Source organism: Oncorhynchus tshawytscha, linkage group LG11 (genome assembly GCF_018296145.1).
Source record: "Oncorhynchus tshawytscha isolate Ot180627B linkage group LG11, Otsh_v2.0, whole genome shotgun sequence".
NCBI lineage: Eukaryota > Metazoa > Chordata > Actinopteri > Salmoniformes > Salmonidae > Oncorhynchus > Oncorhynchus tshawytscha.
Window position 1 is genome coordinate 49,118,401 of NC_056439.1, and position 20,286 is coordinate 49,138,686.

Genomic DNA, 20,286 nt, shown 5'->3' on the forward strand with positions numbered 1-20,286 from the left:
GTATCAGAGCTCCATCAACTAGACATCTGTTCCGTATCAGAGCTCCATCAACTAGACATCTGTTCTGTATCAGAGCTCTATCAACTAGACATCTGTTCCGTATCAGAGCTCTATCAACTAGACATCTGTTCTGTATCAGAGCTCTATCAACTAGACATCTGTTCCGTATCAGAGCTCTATCAACTAGACATCTGTTCTGTATCAGAGCTCTATCAACTAGACATCTGTTCCGTATCAGAGCTCCATCAACTAGACATCTATTCCACATTCAGAGCTCCATCAACTAGACATCTGTTCCGTATCAGAGCTCCTTCAACTAGACATCTGTTCCGTATCAGAGCTCCTTCAACTAGACATCTATTCCACATTCAGAGCTCCTTCAACTAGACATCTATTCCACATTCAGAGCTCCTTCAACTAGACATCTGTTCCGTATCAGAGCTCTATCAACTAGACATCTGTTCCGTATCAGAGCTCCTTCAACTAGACATCTATTCCACATTCAGAGCTCCTTCAACTAGACATCTATTCCACATTCAGAGCTCCTTCAACTAGACATCTGTTCCGTATCAGAGCTCCTTCAACTAGACATATGTTCCGTATCAGAGCTCCTTCAACTAGACATCTATTCCACATTCAGAGCTCCTTCAACTAGACATCTGTTCCGTATCAGAGCTCCTTCAACTAGACATCTGTTCCGTATCAGAGCTCTATCAACTAGACATCTGTTCCGTATCAGAGCTCCTTCAACTAGACATCTGTTCCACATTCAGAGCTCCTTCAACTAGACATCTATTCCACATTCAGAGCTCCTTCAACTAGACATCTGTTCCACATTCAGAGCTCCTTCAACTAGACATCTGTTCCACATTCAGAGCTCCTTCAACTAGACATCTGTTCCACATTCAGAGCTCCTTCAACTAGACATCTATTCCACATTCAGAGCTCCTTCAACTAGACATCTGTTCCACATTCAGAGCTCCTTCAACTAGACATCTGTTCCACATTCAGAGCTCCTTCAACTAGACATCTGTTCCACATTCAGAGCTCCTTCAACTAGACATATGTTCCACATTCAGAGCTCCTTCAACTAGACATCTATTCCACATTCAGAGCTCCTTCAACTAGACATCTGTTCCACATTCAGAGCTCCTTCAACTAGACATCTGTTCCACATTCAGAGCTCCTTCAACTAGACATCTGTTCCACATTCAGAGCTCCTTCAACTAGACATCTGTTCCACATTCAGAGCTCCTTCAACTAGACATCTATTCCACATTCAGAGCTCCTTCAACTAGACATCTGTTCAACGAGACATCTATTCCACATTCAGAGCTCCATCAACTAGACATCTGTTCCACATTCAGAGCTCCTTCAACTAGACATCTGTTCCACATCAGAGCTCCTTCAACTAGACATCTATTCCACATTCAGAGCTCCATCAACTAGACATCTATTCCACATTAAGAGCTCCTTCAACTAGACATCTATTCCACATTCAGAGCTCCATCAACTAGACATCTATTCCACATTCAGAGCTCCTTCAACTAGACATCTGTTCCGTATCAGAGGTCCTTCAACTAGACATCTATTCCACATTCAGAGCTCCTTCAACTAGACATCTGTTCCGTATCAGAGCTCCTTCAACTAGACATCTGTTCCGTATCAGAGCTCCTTCAACTAGACATCTGTTCCGTGTCAGAGCTCCTTCAACTAGACATCTGTTCCGTATCAGAGCTCCTTCAACTAGACATCTGTTCCGTATCAGAGCTCCTTCAACTAGACATCTGTTCCGTATCAGAGCTCCTTCAACTAGACATCTGTTCCGTATCAGAGCTCCTTCAACTAGACATCTGTTCCATATCAGAGCTCCATCAACTAGACATCTGTTCCGTATCAGAGCTCCATCAACTAGACATCTGTTCCGTATCAGAGCTCCATCAACTAGACATCTGTTCCGTATCAGAGCTCCATCAACTAGACATCTGTTCCGTATCAGGGCTCCATCAACTAGACATCTGTTCCGTATCAGAGCTCCATCAACTAGACATCTGTTCCATATCAGAGCTCCTTCAACTAGACATCTGTTCCGTATCAGAGCTCCTTCAACTAGACATATGTTCCGTATCAGAGCTCCTTCAACTAGACATCTGTTCCGTATCAGAGCTCCATCAACTAGACATCTGTTCCGTATCAGAGCTCCTTCAACTAGACATCTGTTCCGTATCAGAGCTCCATCAACTAGACATCTGTTCCGTATCAGAGCTCCATCAACTAGACATCTGTTCCGTATCAGAGCTCCATCAACTAGACATCTGTTCCGTATCAGAGCTCCATCAACTAGACATCTGTTCCGTATCAGAGCTCCTTCAACTAGACATCTGTTCCGTATCAGAGCTCCATCAACTAGACATCTGTTCCGTATCAGAGCTCCTTCAACTAGACATCTGTTCCGTATCAGAGCTCCATCAACTAGACATCTGTTCCGTATCAGAGCTCCATCAACTAGACATCTGTTCCGTATCAGAGCTCCATCAACTAGACATCTGTTCCGTATCAGAGCTCCTTCAACTAGACATCTGTTCCGTATCAGAGCTCCTTCAACTAGACAACTGTTCCGTATCAGAGCTCCTTCAACTAGACATCTGTTCCGTATCAGAGCTCCATCAACTAGACATCTGTTCCGTATCAGAGCTCCATCAACTAGACATCTGTTCCGTATCAGAGCTCCATCAACTAGACATCTGTTCCGTATCAGAACTCCATCAACTAGACATCTGTTCCGTATCAGAGCTCCATCAACTAGACATCTGTTCCGTATCAGAGCTCCATCAACTAGACATCTGTTCCGTATCAGAGCTCCTTCAACTAGACATCTGTTCCGTATCAGAGCTCCTTCAACTAGACATATGTTCCGTATCAGAGCTCCTTCAACTAGACATCTATTCCACATTCAGAGCTCCTTCAACTAGACATCTGTTCCGTATCAGAGCTCCTTCAACTAGACATCTGTTCCGTATCAGAGCTCCATCAACTAGACATCTGTTCCGTATCAGAGCTCCATCAACTAGACATCTGTTCCGTATCAGAGCTCCATCAACTAGACATCTGTTCCGTATCAGAACTCCATCAACTAGACATCTGTTCCGTATCAGAGCTCCATCAACTAGACATCTGTTCCGTATCAGAGCTCCATCAACTAGACATCTGTTCCGTATCAGAGCTCCTTCAACTAGACATCTGTTCCGTATCAGAGCTCCTTCAACTAGACATATGTTCCGTATCAGAGCTCCTTCAACTAGACATCTATTCCACATTCAGAGCTCCTTCAACTAGACATCTGTTCCGTATCAGAGCTCCTTCAACTAGACATCTGTTCCGTATCAGAGCTCTATCAACTAGACATCTGTTCTGTATCAGAGCTCCATCAACTAGACATCTGTTCCGTATCAGAGCTCCATCAACTAGACATCTGTTCTGTATCAGAGCTCTATCAACTCATCTGTTCCGTATCAGAGCTCTATCAACTAGACATCTGTTCTGTATCAGAGCTCTATCAACTAGACATCTGTTCCGTATCAGAGCTCTATCAACTAGACATCTGTTCTGTATCAGAGCTCTATCAACTAGACATCTGTTCCGTATCAGAGCTCCATCAACTAGACATCTATTCCACATTCAGAGCTCCATCAACTAGACATCTGTTCCGTATCAGAGCTCCTTCAACTAGACATCTGTTCCGTATCAGAGCTCCTTCAACTAGACATCTATTCCACATTCAGAGCTCCTTCAACTAGACATCTATTCCACATTCAGAGCTCCTTCAACTAGACATCTGTTCCGTATCAGAGCTCTATCAACTGACATCTGTTCCGTATCAGAGCTCCTTCAACTAGACATCTATTCCACATTCAGAGCTCCTTCAACTAGACATCTATTCCACATTCAGAGCTCCTTCAACTAGACATCTGTTCCGTATCAGAGCTCCTTCAACTAGACATATGTTCCGTATCAGAGCTCCTTCAACTAGACATCTATTCCACATTCAGAGCTCCTTCAACTAGACATCTGTTCCGTATCAGAGCTCCTTCAACTAGACATCTGTTCCGTATCAGAGCTCTATCAACTAGACATCTGTTCCGTATCAGAGCTCCTTCAACTAGACATCTGTTCCGTATCAGAGCTCTTCAACTAGACATCTATTCCACATTCAGAGCTCCTTCAACTAGACATCTATTCCACATTCAGAGCTCCTTCAACTAGACATCTGTTCCGTATCAGAGCTCTATCAACTAGACATCTGTTCCGTATCAGAGCTCCTTCAACTAGACATCTATTCCACATTCAGAGCTCCTTCAACTAGACATCTATTCCACATTCAGAGCTCCTTCAACTAGACATCTGTTCCGTATCAGAGCTCCTTCAACTATTTTGTCCCACTTTAGCTACACTGTAATACATACCTAACGGGAGATAGCCTATATGGGGATTTGCAAGTCTTGAATTAGAACTACGTTTGAGTGCTGTTTGACTATAAATAGGCTGTATTGCTCTAAGCTAAGCTGAGTCAACCAGACCCTGCTGTGTTTACACAGCTTGGTCACTCAATATGTCAATCAGCTTTGGCCTTATATTGAGCACTGTGTTTTGGTTTCCAAGGATAGAAAGAGATCAAATCTGTGTATGTAAATCGCAATATAACTTCTTTTTTTTTTTTATATAAAGCTCATTGAGGCTGATCCATATGTATTTAACTGTATTAATTGAACACTGTCTAACAGTATACCCATTTGGCTTCCATGGAGAGAAAGAGATCTCATCTTTTTTATAGATTACGAAAGGACCTTTGTTGATTCTTTGAGGTAGAGCCAGGACTAGGACTTCCTGTCAGGGGTCAAAAATAACAGACAACCAGCCATGGACCGATTTCTCAGACAAATCCCACTTTGAGTATTTGGGCCTGCTAGTGTGGGGGAAAAAAACCTGGCACGGCACAGGAAGGAGTCTTTCCAAAATGGCCGTCGGTCTGGTCTGGGTTGGTAGTCAAAAAGATGACAACATATGATATAATCACACATCAACAAAGATAAATCTCCTGTCTCGTGACCTACATGTGTCTTTTGAGAAAAGTGTAATATGATGCGTTATTATAATTACCCCGTCTGTCGCCCCGCAGGGTGAACGTGTGGCATCTGAGGTCGGTAACAGAAGGCATTGTCTAATATCTCACCCTTACTCCACAACTGTCGCATGTAGCCCACTGTCTTTGGGTTCATTTGATCACAGATTGACAATGCGTTAGAATTCTCACTTTAATAATCTCACATTAATAATCCCTGGCTCGTTTGTCTTGCTATCCACGTCACTGTTATTCTCTCACTATTCTCCTCTGTCATTGAGCCCTGCTTTTCAACTACCCTTAGTCAGCCATAAATTATATTTGCCATAAACTAACTATCACTGTTATGTGTCCTACTGTGTCTATGTCCCTGTGGTTTTGCTGTGGGTGAGGTTATAGACAGTGTTAACTGTACATCTCTCTGGCCTGTCCTTTCCTATGGAGTGGGGACGCAGCCTTTAATTCAGATCGCTAGAATAGTAGAATAGCTCAAATGGACCTATTAAACATTCATGAAGAGATCATGTAATCCAGACAGGCTCTGGAGAGGGAGGGAGATGGGAGTGGGGGAGAGATTAGAGAAATGGCAAGAGGGAGGGAGGGAGGGAGGGAGGGAGGGAGGGAGGGAGGGAGGGAGGGAGGGAGGGAGGGAGGGAGGGAGGGAGGGAGGGAGGGAGGGAGGGAGGGAGGGAGGGAGGGAGGGAGAGAGAGGGGAGAGAGAGGGGAGGGAGAGATTGAGGAGGGGCACGGTAGATAGGAAGGGAGACATTTAGAGGGAGAGATTGTTATGTAAAAGCAGATTGTTGGAAAAGGAGGGAGGGAAGAGTGAAGAGAACATGTGATAAATTCAGTGGGAATGTAAAGACTTGGTAGCTCACTGTATCCCTGTTAATGATACATCCTCCTATAGACCGGGAGCTCCAAATATTGGCACAGTGACTCAATTATTGTTGTTTTGGCTCTGTACACCAGCATTGCAATTTCTAAACGGTTCACCCAATATGGATGAAAATACCCTCAAAGTTCTGCACATTAACCTCGTAGTCATTGTATCATTTCAAATCCAAAGTGCTGGAGTGCAGAGCCGAAATACTAACCCTGTCAATATAGGAGGTGATCCGATTATTATTTAATGTTTGTATTATATAATGATTATTTTGTTTATGAAATGGGTTCACTGAATGAAAATGGAGTTCCAATAGAGTTGACACCAGCACTGGTTACAGGTGTATTCATCACCAGGTGTGTTCATCACCAGGTGTGTTCATCACCAGGTTTGTTCATCACCAGGTGTATTCATCACCAGGTGTGTTCTTCACCAGGTGTGTTCATCACCAGGTGTATTCATCACCAGGTGTGTTCTTCACCAGGTGTGTTCATCACCAGGTGTGTTCATCACCAGGTGTGTTCATCACCAGGTGTGTTCATCACCAGGTGTGTTCATCACCAGGTGTGTTCATCACCAGGTGTGTTCATCACCAGGTGTATTCATCACCAGGTGTATTCATCACCAGGTGTATTCATCACCAGGTGTATTCATCACCAGGTGTGTTCATCACCAGGTGTGTTCATCACCAGGTGTGTTCATCACCAGGTGTGTTCATCAGCAGGTGTATTCATCACCAGGTGTATTCATCACCAGGTGTGTCCATCACCAGGTGTATTCATCACCAGGTGTATTCCCCACCAGGTGTATTCATCACCAGGTGTGTTCATCACCAGGTGTGTTCATCACCAGGTGTGTTCATCACCAGGTGTATTCATCACCAGGTGTGTTCATCACCAGGTGTGTTCATCACCAGGTGTGTTCATCACCAGGTGTGTGGTACAGTACAGTAGTAGAGAAGAGATTTATCTGACAACTCTCTAATATGAGTCTTTTCTCTTCACAGTCACTGGAGAGCACTCGGCGTATGCTGGCCATGGTGGAGGAGGTAAGGTCATCTTAACATTACACACACCACACAGTTTTATTATTCAAATTGAGAGACAGATCTAATTTCCTGATAGAATGTAAGCGGCTGTATTTCCTTTTAAGGTGAATGGAGAGTTTGGTCCGGGTTTGATTACATGAATTATACATGACATAGCACATCTCCTCACATCATAGAGCGTGACTCTGTCCAGTTGAGGGACTAGCATCACTCCTACTTGCCGGAAGACAAATGGCTGAGTAGTGATTTTTAAATGTACTGTCAATCTGTGGCTGTATCTGTTTCCTGAGTGCTTTAAACGGTATAGACTGACAGAGGATGAAGGGCCAATATCCCAGCATGTATTATGCATGAGTAGCTCTCAATGTGACTCCCCAGATGGTCTCATCTAGGGGATATAGGAACATACATCACCCTGTCTGTCTGTAAAGTAGAGCTGGACCATGGACAGCCAACACAGTCTATAATCCTTGGCCTCTCTATAGATTGAATATGTGTGGCCGTCATTGTGAACATATCTTCTTAGATATAGTATGTTGAGCTTCTTCACCAATAGCTTGGAGCTGTATCGCATCCGGCCGTGATTGGGAGTCCAATAGGGAGGCACACACTTGGCCCAGCGCCGTCCGGGTTTGGCCCGGGGGTTTAGACCATCATTGTAAATAAGAATTTGTTCTTAACTGACTTGCCTAGTTAAATTAATATGGTAACGCTCCACCAGCTAAAGCCCTGATGAGGGAAGGGTGGGGGTTTATCAAAGGACTATGTGCATAAGTAGTATATCATATATGCATAGTCACTTTAACCATATCTACATGTACATACTACCTCAATCAGCCTGACTAACCGGTGTCTGTATTTAGCCTCTCTACTGTATATAGCCTCTCTACTGTATATAGCCTGTCTTTTTACTATTGTTTTTAGTTCTTTACTTACCTATTGTTCACCTAATACATTTTTTTTTTTGCATTATTGGCTAGAGCCTGTAAGTAAGCATTTCTGTCACGCCCTGACCTTAGATCTTTTTATGTCTCTATTTTGGTTTGGTCAGGGTGTGATTTGGGTGGGCATTCTATGTTCCTTTTTCTATGTTTTTGTATTTCTTTGTTTTTTGGGGGGTATGGTTCTCAATCAGGGACAGCTGTCTATTGTTGTCTCTGATTGGGAACCATACTTAGGTAGATTTTTCCCACAGGGTTTTTGTTGGTAGTTCATTTCTGTTTAGTGTTTTGCACCTTTCAGGACTGTTTCGGTGATTCCTTACCACTTACCACGCTGCGCTTTGGTCCGATGATTCCTCATCTTCCGACGACGAAAACCGTTACAATTTCACTGTAAGGTCTACATCTGTTGTATTCGGCGCATGTGACAAAAAAATGTTTTGATTTGATTTGTTATTCCAAATCCGAGAATAGTGTGTTGTTTCTTCCAATATTAATGTTCATTCACACATTGAAGATTGACATCAAAACATCACTTTTATAATTGTAACTCTTTCACGGCTATGAGGCTGGGTTGTGGAGATAAATAACATATTACTTACCGAGGCATTGAGAAACCCGTCCCACCCACCCAGGTCAATACTTTTCCAATTATCCTCTGTAGAACAGGAGCACTAACAGAGTGAGAGTTGAACAAGTGCTCTCCCTATGTTGTGTGGGAAATCTTCAACACAAGGCTAATACAATCAGGCAAGAGTATCGGTGCAGGGAGAGTATCTGTTCAGCGCTGTTCAAATCAAATCAAACTTTATTTGTCACATAGACCATACCGTGTGTAGACCTAACCGTGTGTTGACCTAACCGTGTGTTGACCTTACCGTGTGTTGACCTTACCGTGTGTTGACCTAACCGTGTGTTGACCTTACCGTGTGTTGACCTAACCATGTGTTGACCTAACCATGTGTAAACCTTACCGTGTGTAAACCTAACCGTGTGTAAACCTTACCGTGTGTAGACCTAACCGTGTGTTGACCTTACCGTGTGTAAACCTAACCGTGTGTTGACCTTACCGTGTGTTGACCTTACCGTGTGTTGACCTAACCATGTGTTGACCTAACCATGTGTAAACCTTACCGTGTGTAAACCTCACCGTGTGTAAACCTTACCGTGTGTTGACCTTACCGTGTGTTGACCTTACCGTGTGTAGACCTTACCGTGTGTTGACCTTACCGTGTGTAAACCTTACCGTGTGTAGACCTTACCGTGTGTAAACCTAACCGTGTGTTGACCTTACCGTGTGTTGACCTTACCGTGTGTTGACCTTACCGTGTGTAAACCTTACCGTGTGTAAACCTCACCGTGTGTAAACCTTACCGTGTGTTGACCTTACCGTGTGTTGACCTTACCGTGTGTTGACCTTACCGTGTGTAAACCTAACCGTGTGTAGACCTAACCGTGTGTAGACCTAACCGTGTGTTGACCTAACCGTGTGTTGACCTTACCGTGTGTAGACCTTACCGTGTGTAGACCTTACCGTGTGTAGACCTTACCGTGTGTAAACCTTACCGTGTGTTGACCTTACCGTGTGTTGACCTTACCGTGTGTAAATCTTACCGTGTGTAGACCTTAACGTGTGTAGACCTTAACGTGTGTAGACCTTAACGTGTGTTGACCTAACCGTGTGTAGACCTAACCGTGTGTTGACCTAACCGTGTGTTGACCTAACCGTGTGTTGACCTAACCGTGTGTTGACCTTACCGTGTGTAGACCTTACCGTGTGTAAACCTTACCGTGTGTAGACCTTACCGTGTGTAAACCTAACCGTGTGTTGACCTTACCGTGTGTTGACGTTACCGTGTGTTGACCTTACCGTGTGTAAATCTTACCGTGTGTAGACCTTACCGTGTGTTGACCTTACCGTGTGTAGACCTTACCGTGAATTGTTTACTTACAAGCCCTTAACCAACAGTTCAAGAAGAGTTAAGAAAAAATTTACCAATTAGAGTAAAGTTTTTTTTTAAATAATAAAAAGTAACACAATAAGAATAAGAATAATGAGTCTATATACAGGGGGCACCGGTACAGAGTCAATGTGGAGGCTATATACAGGGGGTACTGGTACAGAGTCAATGTGGAGGCTATATAGAGGGGGTACCGCTATACAGAGTCAATGTGGAGGCTATATACAGGGGGTACCGGTACCAAGTCAATGTAGAGGTTATATACAGGCGGCACAGGTACAGAGTCAATGTGGAGGCTATATACAGGGGGTACCGGTACAGAGTCAATGTGGAGGCTATATACAGGGGGTAGCGGTACAGAGTCAATGTGGAGGCTATATACAGGGGTTACCGGTACAGAGTCAATGTGGAGGCTATATACAGAGGGTACCGGTACAGAGTCAATGTGGAGGCTATATACAGGGGTACCGGTACAGAGTCAATGTGGAGGCTATATACAGGGGTACCGGTACAGAGTCAATGTGGTGGCTAAATACAGGGGCACCGGTACAGAGTCAATGTGGAGGCTATATACAGGGGTACCGGTACCAAGTCAATGTGGAGGGTATATACAGGGGGTACCGGTACAGAGTCAATGTGGAGGCTATATACAGAGGGTACCGGTACAGAGTCAATGTGGAGGCTATATACAGGGGGTACCGGTACAGAGTCAATGTGGAGGCTATATACAGGGGTACCGGTACAGAGTCAATGTGGAGGCTATATACAGGGGGTACCGGTACAGAGTCAATGTGGAGGCTATATACAGGGGTAACGGTACAGAGTCAAGGTGGAGGCTATATACAGGGGTACCGGTGCAGAGTCAATGTGGAGGCTATATACAGGAGGTACCGGTACAGAGTCAATGTGGAGGCTATATACAGGGGTACCGGTACAGAGTCAATGTGGAGGCTATATACAGGGGTACCGGTACAGAGTCAATGTGGAGGCTATATACAGGGGGTACCGGTACACAGTCAATGTGGAGGCTATATACAGGGGGTACCGGTGCAGAGTCAATGTGGAGGCTATATACAGGAGGTACCGGTACACAGTCAATGTGGAGGCTATATACAGCGGGTACCGGTGCAGAGTCAATGTGGAGGCTATATACAGGAGGTACCGGTACACAGTCAATGTGGAGGCTATATACAGGGGGTACCGGTGCAGAGTCAATGTGGAGGCTATATACAGGGGGTACCGGTGCAGAGTCAATGTGGAGGCTATATACAGGGTGTTACGGTACTGAGTCAATGTGGAGGCTACATACAGGGGGTACCTATACAGAGTCAATATGGAGGCTATATACAGAGGGTACCGGTACAGAGTCAATGTGGAGGCTATATACAGGGGTACCGGTACAGAGTCAATGTGGAGGCTATATACAGGGGTACCGGTACAGAGTCAATGTGGAGGCTATATACAGGGGTAACGGTACAGAGTCAAGGTGGAGGCTATATACAGGGGTACCGGTGCAGAGTCAATGTGGAGACTATATACAGGAGGTACCGGTACAGAGTCAATGTGGAGGTTATATACAGCGGGTACCGGTGCAGAGTCAATGTGGAGGCTATATACAGGAGGTACCGGTACACAGTCAATGTGGAGGCTATATACAGGGGGTACCGGTGCAGAGTCAATGTGGAGGCTATATACAGGGTGTTACGGTACTGAGTCAATGTGGAATCTATATACAGGGGTACCGGTACCAAGTCAATGTGGAGGGTATATACAGGGGTACCGGTACAGAGTCAATGTGGAGGCTATATACAGAGGGTACCGGTACAGAGTCAATGTGGAGGCTATATACAGGGGTACCGGTGCAGAGTCAATGTGGAGGCTATATACAGGAGGTACCGGTACACAGTCAATGTTGAGGCTATATACAGGGGTACCAGTACAGAGTCAATGTGGAGGCTATATACAGGGGGTACCGTTACAGAGTCAATGTGGAGGCTATATACAGGGGTACCGGTACAGAGTCAATGTGGAGGCTATATACAGGAGGTACCGGTACACAATCAATGTGGAGGCTATATACAGGGGTACCGGTGCAGAGTCAATGTGGAGGCTATATACAGGGGTACCGGTGCAGAGTCAATGTGGAGGCTATATACAGGGTGTTACGGTACTGAGTCAATGTGGAGGCTATATACAGGGGTACCTATACAGAGTCAATGTGGAGGCTATATACAGAGGGTACCGGTACAGAGTCAATGTGGAGGCTATATACAGGGGTACAGAGTCAATGTGGAGGCTATATACAGAGGGTACCGGTACAGAGTCAATGTGGAGGCTATCTACAGGGGTACCAGTACAGAATCAATGTGGAGGCTATATACAGAGGGTACCGGTACAGAGTCAATGTGGAGGCTATCTACAGGGTGTACTGGTGCAGAGTCAATGTGGAGGCTATATACAGGGGGTACCGGTACAGAGTCAATGTGGAGGCTATATACAGAGGGTACCGTTACAGAGTCAATGTGCGGTTAGTTGAGGTAATTTGTATATATATGTAGGGGTTAAGTGACTATGCATAGATAATAAACAGTGAGTAGCAGCAGTGTACAAAAGGGAGGAAGATCGATGTAAATAGTTCAGTGGCCATTTTATTAATTGTTCAGCAGTCTTATGACTTGGGGGTAGAAGCTTTTGAGGAGCCTTTTGCTCCTAGACTTAAGTGCTCTCTTTGACAGATGGGGTGATATTACGTTTTATAGAGGTTGTGAATGTGGTTAGTGTTGGGTTATCCATCTCTCTGATGTAATGTTGTCAGCTCTGCCTTTGGCCTATAGTCTAGCTTTACTCAGCCCCAATAAACTGAGTTACCCACTGAGTCGCCCTGTTATGAAGCATTATAACACTCTAGTCTAGCTTTACTCAGCCCCAATAAACTGAGTTACCCACTGAGCCGCCCTGTTATGAAGCATTATAACACTCTAGTCTAGCTTTACTCAGCCCCAATAAACTGAGTAACACACTGTCGCCCTGTTATGAAGCATTATAACACTCTAGTCTAGCTTTACTCAGCCCCAATAAACTGAATTAACCACTGAGCTGCCCTGTTATGAATAACTCTAACAATGTTGCCTGAGATGACAGATTTTCCTGAGGCTTTTCTCATTTATCAAAGAGCTTTATCTGTAGCTACAGTAAATACATCACTTGACCGGCGATGATGCCGGTGGGACCACCTATTTAACATGCAGTGAAGCATCAGGCATACATTTCAGTTGAATATTTCAATCCAAAGATTTGAACATGTCACGCCTGCTTCTTCTGCCCCTCTCTGGCACTCCAGGGCGCCAGACGGCCCGTCATTACGCACACCTGTCACCATCGTTACGCGCATCAGCGCTTCATGGGACTCACCTGGACTCTATTACCTTATTGATTGCCTCCCCTATATCTGTCACTTCCTCAGTTTCATCCCGTGTCTGCATTAATGTAGTTTTGTTTTGTTTGTTTCGATGTCCTTGTTTCGTTTCATGTCCGTATCTAATTAAATGTTCACTCCCTGTACTTGCTTCTCGTCTCCCAGTGTCTGTCCTCACAGAACAAACCAGTGACGGAGGGGTTAAATCTATCGGTCTATCCCCCATATAAGCTTTAAGCAGTTCAAGATGAGGAGAGAGAGACAGTAATATAACGTCTGTTATAGCAGGACTCTGTGGAAGTGGTGGAGAGAGACAGACAGTAATGTAAAGTCTGTTATATCAGGACTCTGTGGAAGTGGTGGAGGGAGACAGACAGTAATGTGAAGTCTGTTATATCAGGACTCTGTGGAAGTGGTAGAGGGAGAGAGACTATTATAAAGTCTGTTATATCAGGATTCTGTGGAAGTGGTGGAGGGAGACAGACAATAATGTGAAGTCTGTTATATCAGGACTCTGTGGAAGTGGTAGAGGGAGAGAGACTATTATAAAGTCTGTTATATCAGGATTCTGTGGAAGTGGTGGAGGGAGACAGACAGTAATGTGAAGTCTGTTATATCAGGACTCTGTGGAAGTGGTAGAGGGAGAGAGACTATTATAAAGTCTGTTATATCAGGATTCTGTGGAAGTGGGGGAGAGAGACAGACAGTAATGTAAAGTCTGTTATAGCAGGACTCTGTGGAAGTGGTGGAGGGAGACAGACAGTATTATAAAGTCTGTTATATCAGGACTCTGTGGAAGTGGTGGCGAGAGAGAGACATTATTATAAAGTATGTTATATCAGGACTCTGTGGAAATGGTGGAGGGAGAGAGACTATTATAAAGTCTGTTATATCAGGACTCTGTGGAAATGGTGGAGGGAGAGAGACTATTATAAAGTCTGTTATATCAGGACTCTGTGGAAATGGTAGAGGGAGAGAGACTATTATAAAGTCTGTTATATCAGGACTCTGTGGAAATGGTGGAGGGAGAGAGACTATTATAAAGTCTGTTATATCAGGACTCTGTGGAAATGGTGGAGGGAGAGAGACTATTATAAAGTCTGTTATATCAGGACTCTGTGGAAGTGGTAGAGGGAGAGAGACTATTATAAAGTCTGTTATATCAGGACTCTGTGGAAATGGTGGAGGGAGAGAGACTATTATAAAGTCTGTTATAGCAGGACTCTGTGGAAGTGGTGGAGGGAGACAGACAGTAATGTGAAGTCTGTTATATCAGGACTCTGTGGAAGTGGTAGAGGGAGAGAGACTATTATAAAGTCTGTTATATCAGGATTCTGTGGAAGTGGTGGAGGGAGACAGACAGTAATGTGAAGTCTGTTATATCAGGACTCTGTGGAAGTGGTGGAGGGAGACAGACAATAATGTGAAGTCTGTTATATCAGGACTCTGTGGAAGTGGTAGAGGGAGAGAGACTATTATAAAGTCTGTTATATCAGGATTCTGTGGAAGTGGTGGAGGGAGACAGACAGTAATGTGAAGTCTGTTATATCAGGACTCTGTGGAAGTGGTAGAGGGAGAGAGACTATTATAAAGTCTGTTATATCAGGATTCTGTGGAAGTGGGGGAGAGAGACAGACAGTAATGTAAAGTCTGTTATAGCAGGACTCTGTGGAAGTGGTGGAGGGAGACAGACAGTAATGTAAAGTCTGTTATAGCAGGACTCTGTGGAAGTGGTGGAGGGAGACAGACAGTATTATAAAGTCTGTTATATCAGGACTCTGTGGAAGTGGTGGCGAGAGAGAGACATTATTATAAAGTATGTTATATCAGGACTCTGTGGAAATGGTGGAGGGAGAGAGACTATTATAAAGTCTGTTATATCAGGACTCTGTGGAAATGGTGGAGGGAGAGAGACTATTATAAAGTCTGTTATATCAGGACTCTGTGGAAATGGTAGAGGGAGAGAGACTATTATAAAGTCTGTTATATCAGGACTCTGTGGAAATGGTGGAGGGAGAGAGACTATTATAAAGTCTGTTATATCAGGACTCTGTGGAAATGGTGGAGGGAGAGAGACTATTATAAAGTCTGTTATATCAGGACTCTGTGGAAGTGGTAGAGGGAGAGAGACTATTATAAAGTCTGTTATATCAGGACTCTGTGGAAATGGTGGAGGGAGAGAGACTATTATAAAGTCTGTTATAGCAGGACTCTGTGGAAGTGGTGGAGGGAGACAGACAGTAATGTAAAGTCTGTTATAGCAGGACTCTGTGGAAGTGGTAGAGGGAGAGAGACTATTATAAAGTCTGTTATATCAGGACTCTGTGGAAATGGTGGAGGGAGAGAGACTATTATAAAGTCTGTTATATCAGGACTCTGTGGAAATGGTGGAGGGAGAGAGACTATTATAAAGTCTGTTATATCAGGACTCTGTGGAAGTGGTAGAGGGAGAGAGACTATTATAAAGTCTGTTATATCAGGACTCTGTGGAAATGGTGGAGGGAGAGAGCAAGAGGAAAATAATCAATGCTGCTGGTTGGTGGCTATCTCCAGACGGACAGACGGACGGACGGACAGACAGACAGACACACCTTGAGCAAGATAGTCCAGATTGTAGAATTTAGAAAAACGTGGCCAATATTTGAGTGTGCAAACAAGGTGACATTGACAAAAGCTGAAAACTTTGCACCCGGTGCAAACCATCCACAACACATCTATGGTGAAAACACTTCTGAAATCTGGCCTTACTGAATGGTTGGTGGGACAGTAGCAATGCCTGTCTAACACACAGTAATACTGTCTCCATGTAATTGGGTCATTGTGTAAAATTGATCCATAAATAATACATGTTGAAAAGAAGCATCTGGTGCCGTCAAGTCTATTTCCGTGCCTCATAGGCCTACTTCCTCCTCATTTCTCATATCTATGAGTGTGTTTGCTAGCTGTATTGGAATTACGTGTACTAAATCATACACGGCATGAATATCATACGTCATGCAACTGACTCTGGCTGACAAATGGCTGAGCAGCGAGGGGATACAGGGGAGGGGGGCTGGGCGAGGTCATTGTCATAGCGACTGAAGGTCAGTACAGGAGACGGCGATAAAATCGATGACAATTGCTCCCCAAGTCACTAAGATTTATCTCTCTCTCTCTCTCTCTCTCAATGAGCTCATCCTCATATAGCTCCGCCCTCTGCTATATACCAAATGGTTCATTAGTGTAGGATTCCAATGAGTCCATCCTCCTATAGCTCCGCCCTCTGCTATATACCTGATGGTTCATTAGTGTAGGATTCCAATGAGTCCATCCTCCTATAGCTCCGCCCTCTGCTATATACCTGATGGTCCATTAGTGTAGGATTCCAATGAGTCCATCCTCCTATAGCTCCGCCCTCTGCTATATACCTGATGGTCCATTAGTGTAGGATTCCAATGAGTCCATCCTCCTATAGCTCCGCCCTCTGCTATATACCTGATGGTTCATTACTGTAGGCAATAGTAAGTCACTGTGCAGATGATGTGATCTATAAAACATCTCATCTTCCACACAACAGGGCATGAATAGATTCCTGTGATTTAGAAATCAGTGCTATTTTCCATGTATCTAGTAGGAGGGTCAAACTAGCCTTGTCCATAGAGGACAGGGCATATGAGCCTCAGCCTCATATTTCATAAACAGCTGACCTTGCAAGTTATATGACAGCGGTGCGGCCCATCTCCAGCTGTGTGATGTCATTACGGTGGTCTTCATTCAACTTTTGACCTCTTATCTAATTATGGCCCTGGAGTGCCTGGGCTGCGTACAACATGGCTCTCTCTCCCCCAGGGCTCTCTCTGTCTCCCCCAGGGCTCTCTCTGTCTCCTCCCAGGGCTCTCTCTGTCTCCTCCCAGGGCTCTCTCTGTCTCCCCCAGGGCTCTCTCTGTCTCCTCCCAGGGCTCTCTCTGTCTCCCCCAGGGCTCTCTCTGTCTCCCCCAGGGCTCTCTCTGTCTCCCCCAGGGCTCTCTCTCTCCTCCCAGGGCTCTCTCTGTCTCCTCTCAGGGCTCTCTCTGTCTCCCCCAGGGCTCTCTCCCCCTCAGGGCTCTCTCTGTCTCCCCCAGGGCTCTCTGTCTCCTCCCAGGGCTCTCTCTGTCTCCTCCCAGGGCTCTCTCTGTCTCCCCCCAGGGCTCTCTCTGTCTCCTCCCAGGGCTCTCTCTCTGTCCCCCCCAGGGCTCTTTCTGTCCCCCTCAGGGCTCTCTCTGTCTCCCCCAGGGCTCTCTCTCTCCTCCCAGGGCTCTCTCTCTCTCCTCCCAGGGCTCTCTCTGTCTCCCCCAGGGCTCTCTCTGTCTCCTCCCAGGGCTCTCTCTGTCTCCCCCAGGGCTCTCTCTGTCTCCTCCCAGGGCTCTCTCTGTCCCCCCCAGGGCTCTTTCTGTCCCCCTCAGGGCTCTCTCTGTCTCCCCCCCAGGGCTCTCCCTCTCTCCCAGGGCTCTCTCTCTCTCCTCCCAGGGCTCTCTCTCTGTCTCCCCCAGGGCTCTCTCTGTCCCCCCCTCAGGGCTCTCTCTGTCTCCCCCAGGGCTCTCTCTCTCTCCTCCCAGGGCTCTCTCTCTCTCCTCCCAGGGCTCTCTCTGTCTCCTCCCAGGGCTCTCTCTCTCTCCCCCCTCAGGGCTCTCTGTCTCCCCTCAGGGCTCTCTCTGTCTCCTCCCAGGGCTCTCTCTGTCTCCCCCAGGGCTCTCTCTCCCTCCTCCCAGGGCTCTCTCTCTCTCCCCAGGGCTCTCTCTGTCTCCTCCCAGGGCTCTCTCTCTCTCTCCCCCTCAGGGCTCTCTGTCTCCCCTCAGGGCTCTCTCTGTCTCCTCCCAGGGCTCTCCTGTCTCCCCAGGGCTCTCTCTCCCCCTCAGGGCTCTCTATCTCCCCTCAGGGCTCTCTCTGTCTCCCCCAGGGCTCTCTCTGTCTCCTCCCAGGGCTCTCTCTCCCCCCCAGGGGCTCTCTGTCTCCCCTCAGGGCTCTCTCTGTCTCCTCCCAGGGCTCTCTCTCTCTCCTACCAGGGCTCTCTCTCTCCCCCAGGGCTCTCTCTCTCCCCCTCAGGGCTCTCTCTCTCCCCCCAGGGCTCTCTCTGTCCCCCTCAGGGGCTCTCTCTGTCCCCCTCAGGGCTCTCTCTGTCTCCCCCAGGGCTCTCTCTGTCTCCCCCCAGGGCTCTCTCTGTCCCCCCTCACGGCTGTCTCTCACCGCAGGTGATTCAGCCCGTTATCAACCTGAAGCCTGGGAGTCATAACAAGCAGAGTAAGGTGTTTTGAAAAAGGTCTCAACCTTCTAAAAGACATGAACGTGGCCTGTGACACTATTGCCAATAATCACCCATGTCTGGTGCCTCTATCTTAATGACTCTGTTGAAGAAGTCATTTCTTTGCTATTCATTCCAAAAGCACTTTAAGGTCAAGCTGTGCAGGCCATAATGCAAACCCGCAGAATATATAACCAACGGTCTCGTCGCCCCACATGTCCACTGCTTTTTACTGTTTCATAGTTCGGCTGTTAATGTGGAAATATTACCAGTCAGTTTGGATTGATGTTATCGGTCATCTCACTGGGCCTGTTTCTCTACATTTACAGAATGTCATCTCTTATCCAGAGCCACATACAGTCAGTACATTCATCTTCAGATAGCTAGGTGGGACAACCACATTATCGCAGGCATATTAAGTACTTAAGTACTTATTAAGCGCTAGTAAGAAAATACTAGTGCGAGGGTTAGTTCAAGAAAGGCAAGACACACTTCTTCTGTGTCGTCTCTCTGGTTCTCAGTTCATCTTTCCTTGATTCCTCACATCCTCTTTCCTCACCTCCTTTTCTAAACACATTGGAGAAGAAGGTCCAAGGGCAGAAACCTTGATGGGAAACATCCATCAATTGGTTGAAATGGAGCTGAGGAGATAATATGACAGGAACCACAGAAAGGTGATTGATATGGAGTCCAACAGCCCTGAGAAGGTCAAGCATCGATCTGATCCCAAGGCGCTGGCCCGTACATTAATAGCCCTTTGACCTTTGTTCCTCTCCTTGTTAAGAAACTCCTATAAACCCACCAATGGAATTGAATGGAGGTTTTGTGAGGTTGTTGTCGGCTTGTTAATGGTGTCAGCATATGTCCAGTATTCTGTGTGTGATGGGGCCGGGGAATTCAGTGTATGCCTGAGGGGTTGTGGTGTGTGTGCATGCGTGTCTCTTTCCATTCCTTGGTATGCGTGCGAGCAACAATAATTTAAATCACATGAGAGGGGCTCCCGAGTGGCGCAGCGGTCTAAGTTACTGCATCTCAGTTCGAATCCAGGCTGTATCACAACCGGCCGTGATTGGGAGTCCCATAAGGCGGCGCACAATTGGCCCAGCGTCGTCCGGGTTTGGCCAGTGCAGTATGTCATTGTAAATAAGAATTTGTTCTTAAGTGACTTGCCTAGTTAAATAAAGGTAAAAGAAAAAAATAGTCAGGCTGTTGGAACCTCTCTGAGGAAGTGCAGTTCTGTCAGTGACCAATCAGGGAAAGGAGGTTCAACCCCCCAGCAAAATCTGACTACATCTAGGCTATTGTTTATATGTGTATTTGACATTATGTTGAGGTAATAATGGGAGTATAATGCTTGTGTGGATGTCAACCCCAACACATGTTCGGGTCATCATTACCAATCAACTGTATTCCAGTTAAAAATGACATTAACAACCACCACCGATTTCTGTATGCTAGCTATGCTAATCAACAATATACAGACAGGAGTTGGCATTTAGAAGTCACTTCTTCTAAACCTGAAAAGGGACAGCATGTTCTTTCCAAATCAGACTTAAGTATCCACATTTTGTGTCTGGTACAATACATAAATCATGACGGATTTGACAAATATCCACTTTGTTATATCAGTTAAATAAAGGTTAAATAAACATAATCACA

General features: G+C 45.7%; 1 protein-coding gene across 1 annotated transcript in view; it reads left to right on the forward strand.

Annotated features, from left to right (window-relative positions):
- Window positions 1-20,286, forward strand: part of LOC112262230 (synaptosomal-associated protein 25-B-like) — a 72,157-nt gene that overhangs the window by 34,289 nt on the left and 17,582 nt on the right. Inside the window, exon 3 of the mRNA XM_042330223.1 lies at window positions 7,012-7,053. Within this exon, the coding sequence (XP_042186157.1) occupies window positions 7,012-7,053 (42 nt within the window). The remainder of the gene's footprint in view (window positions 1-7,011; window positions 7,054-20,286) is intronic.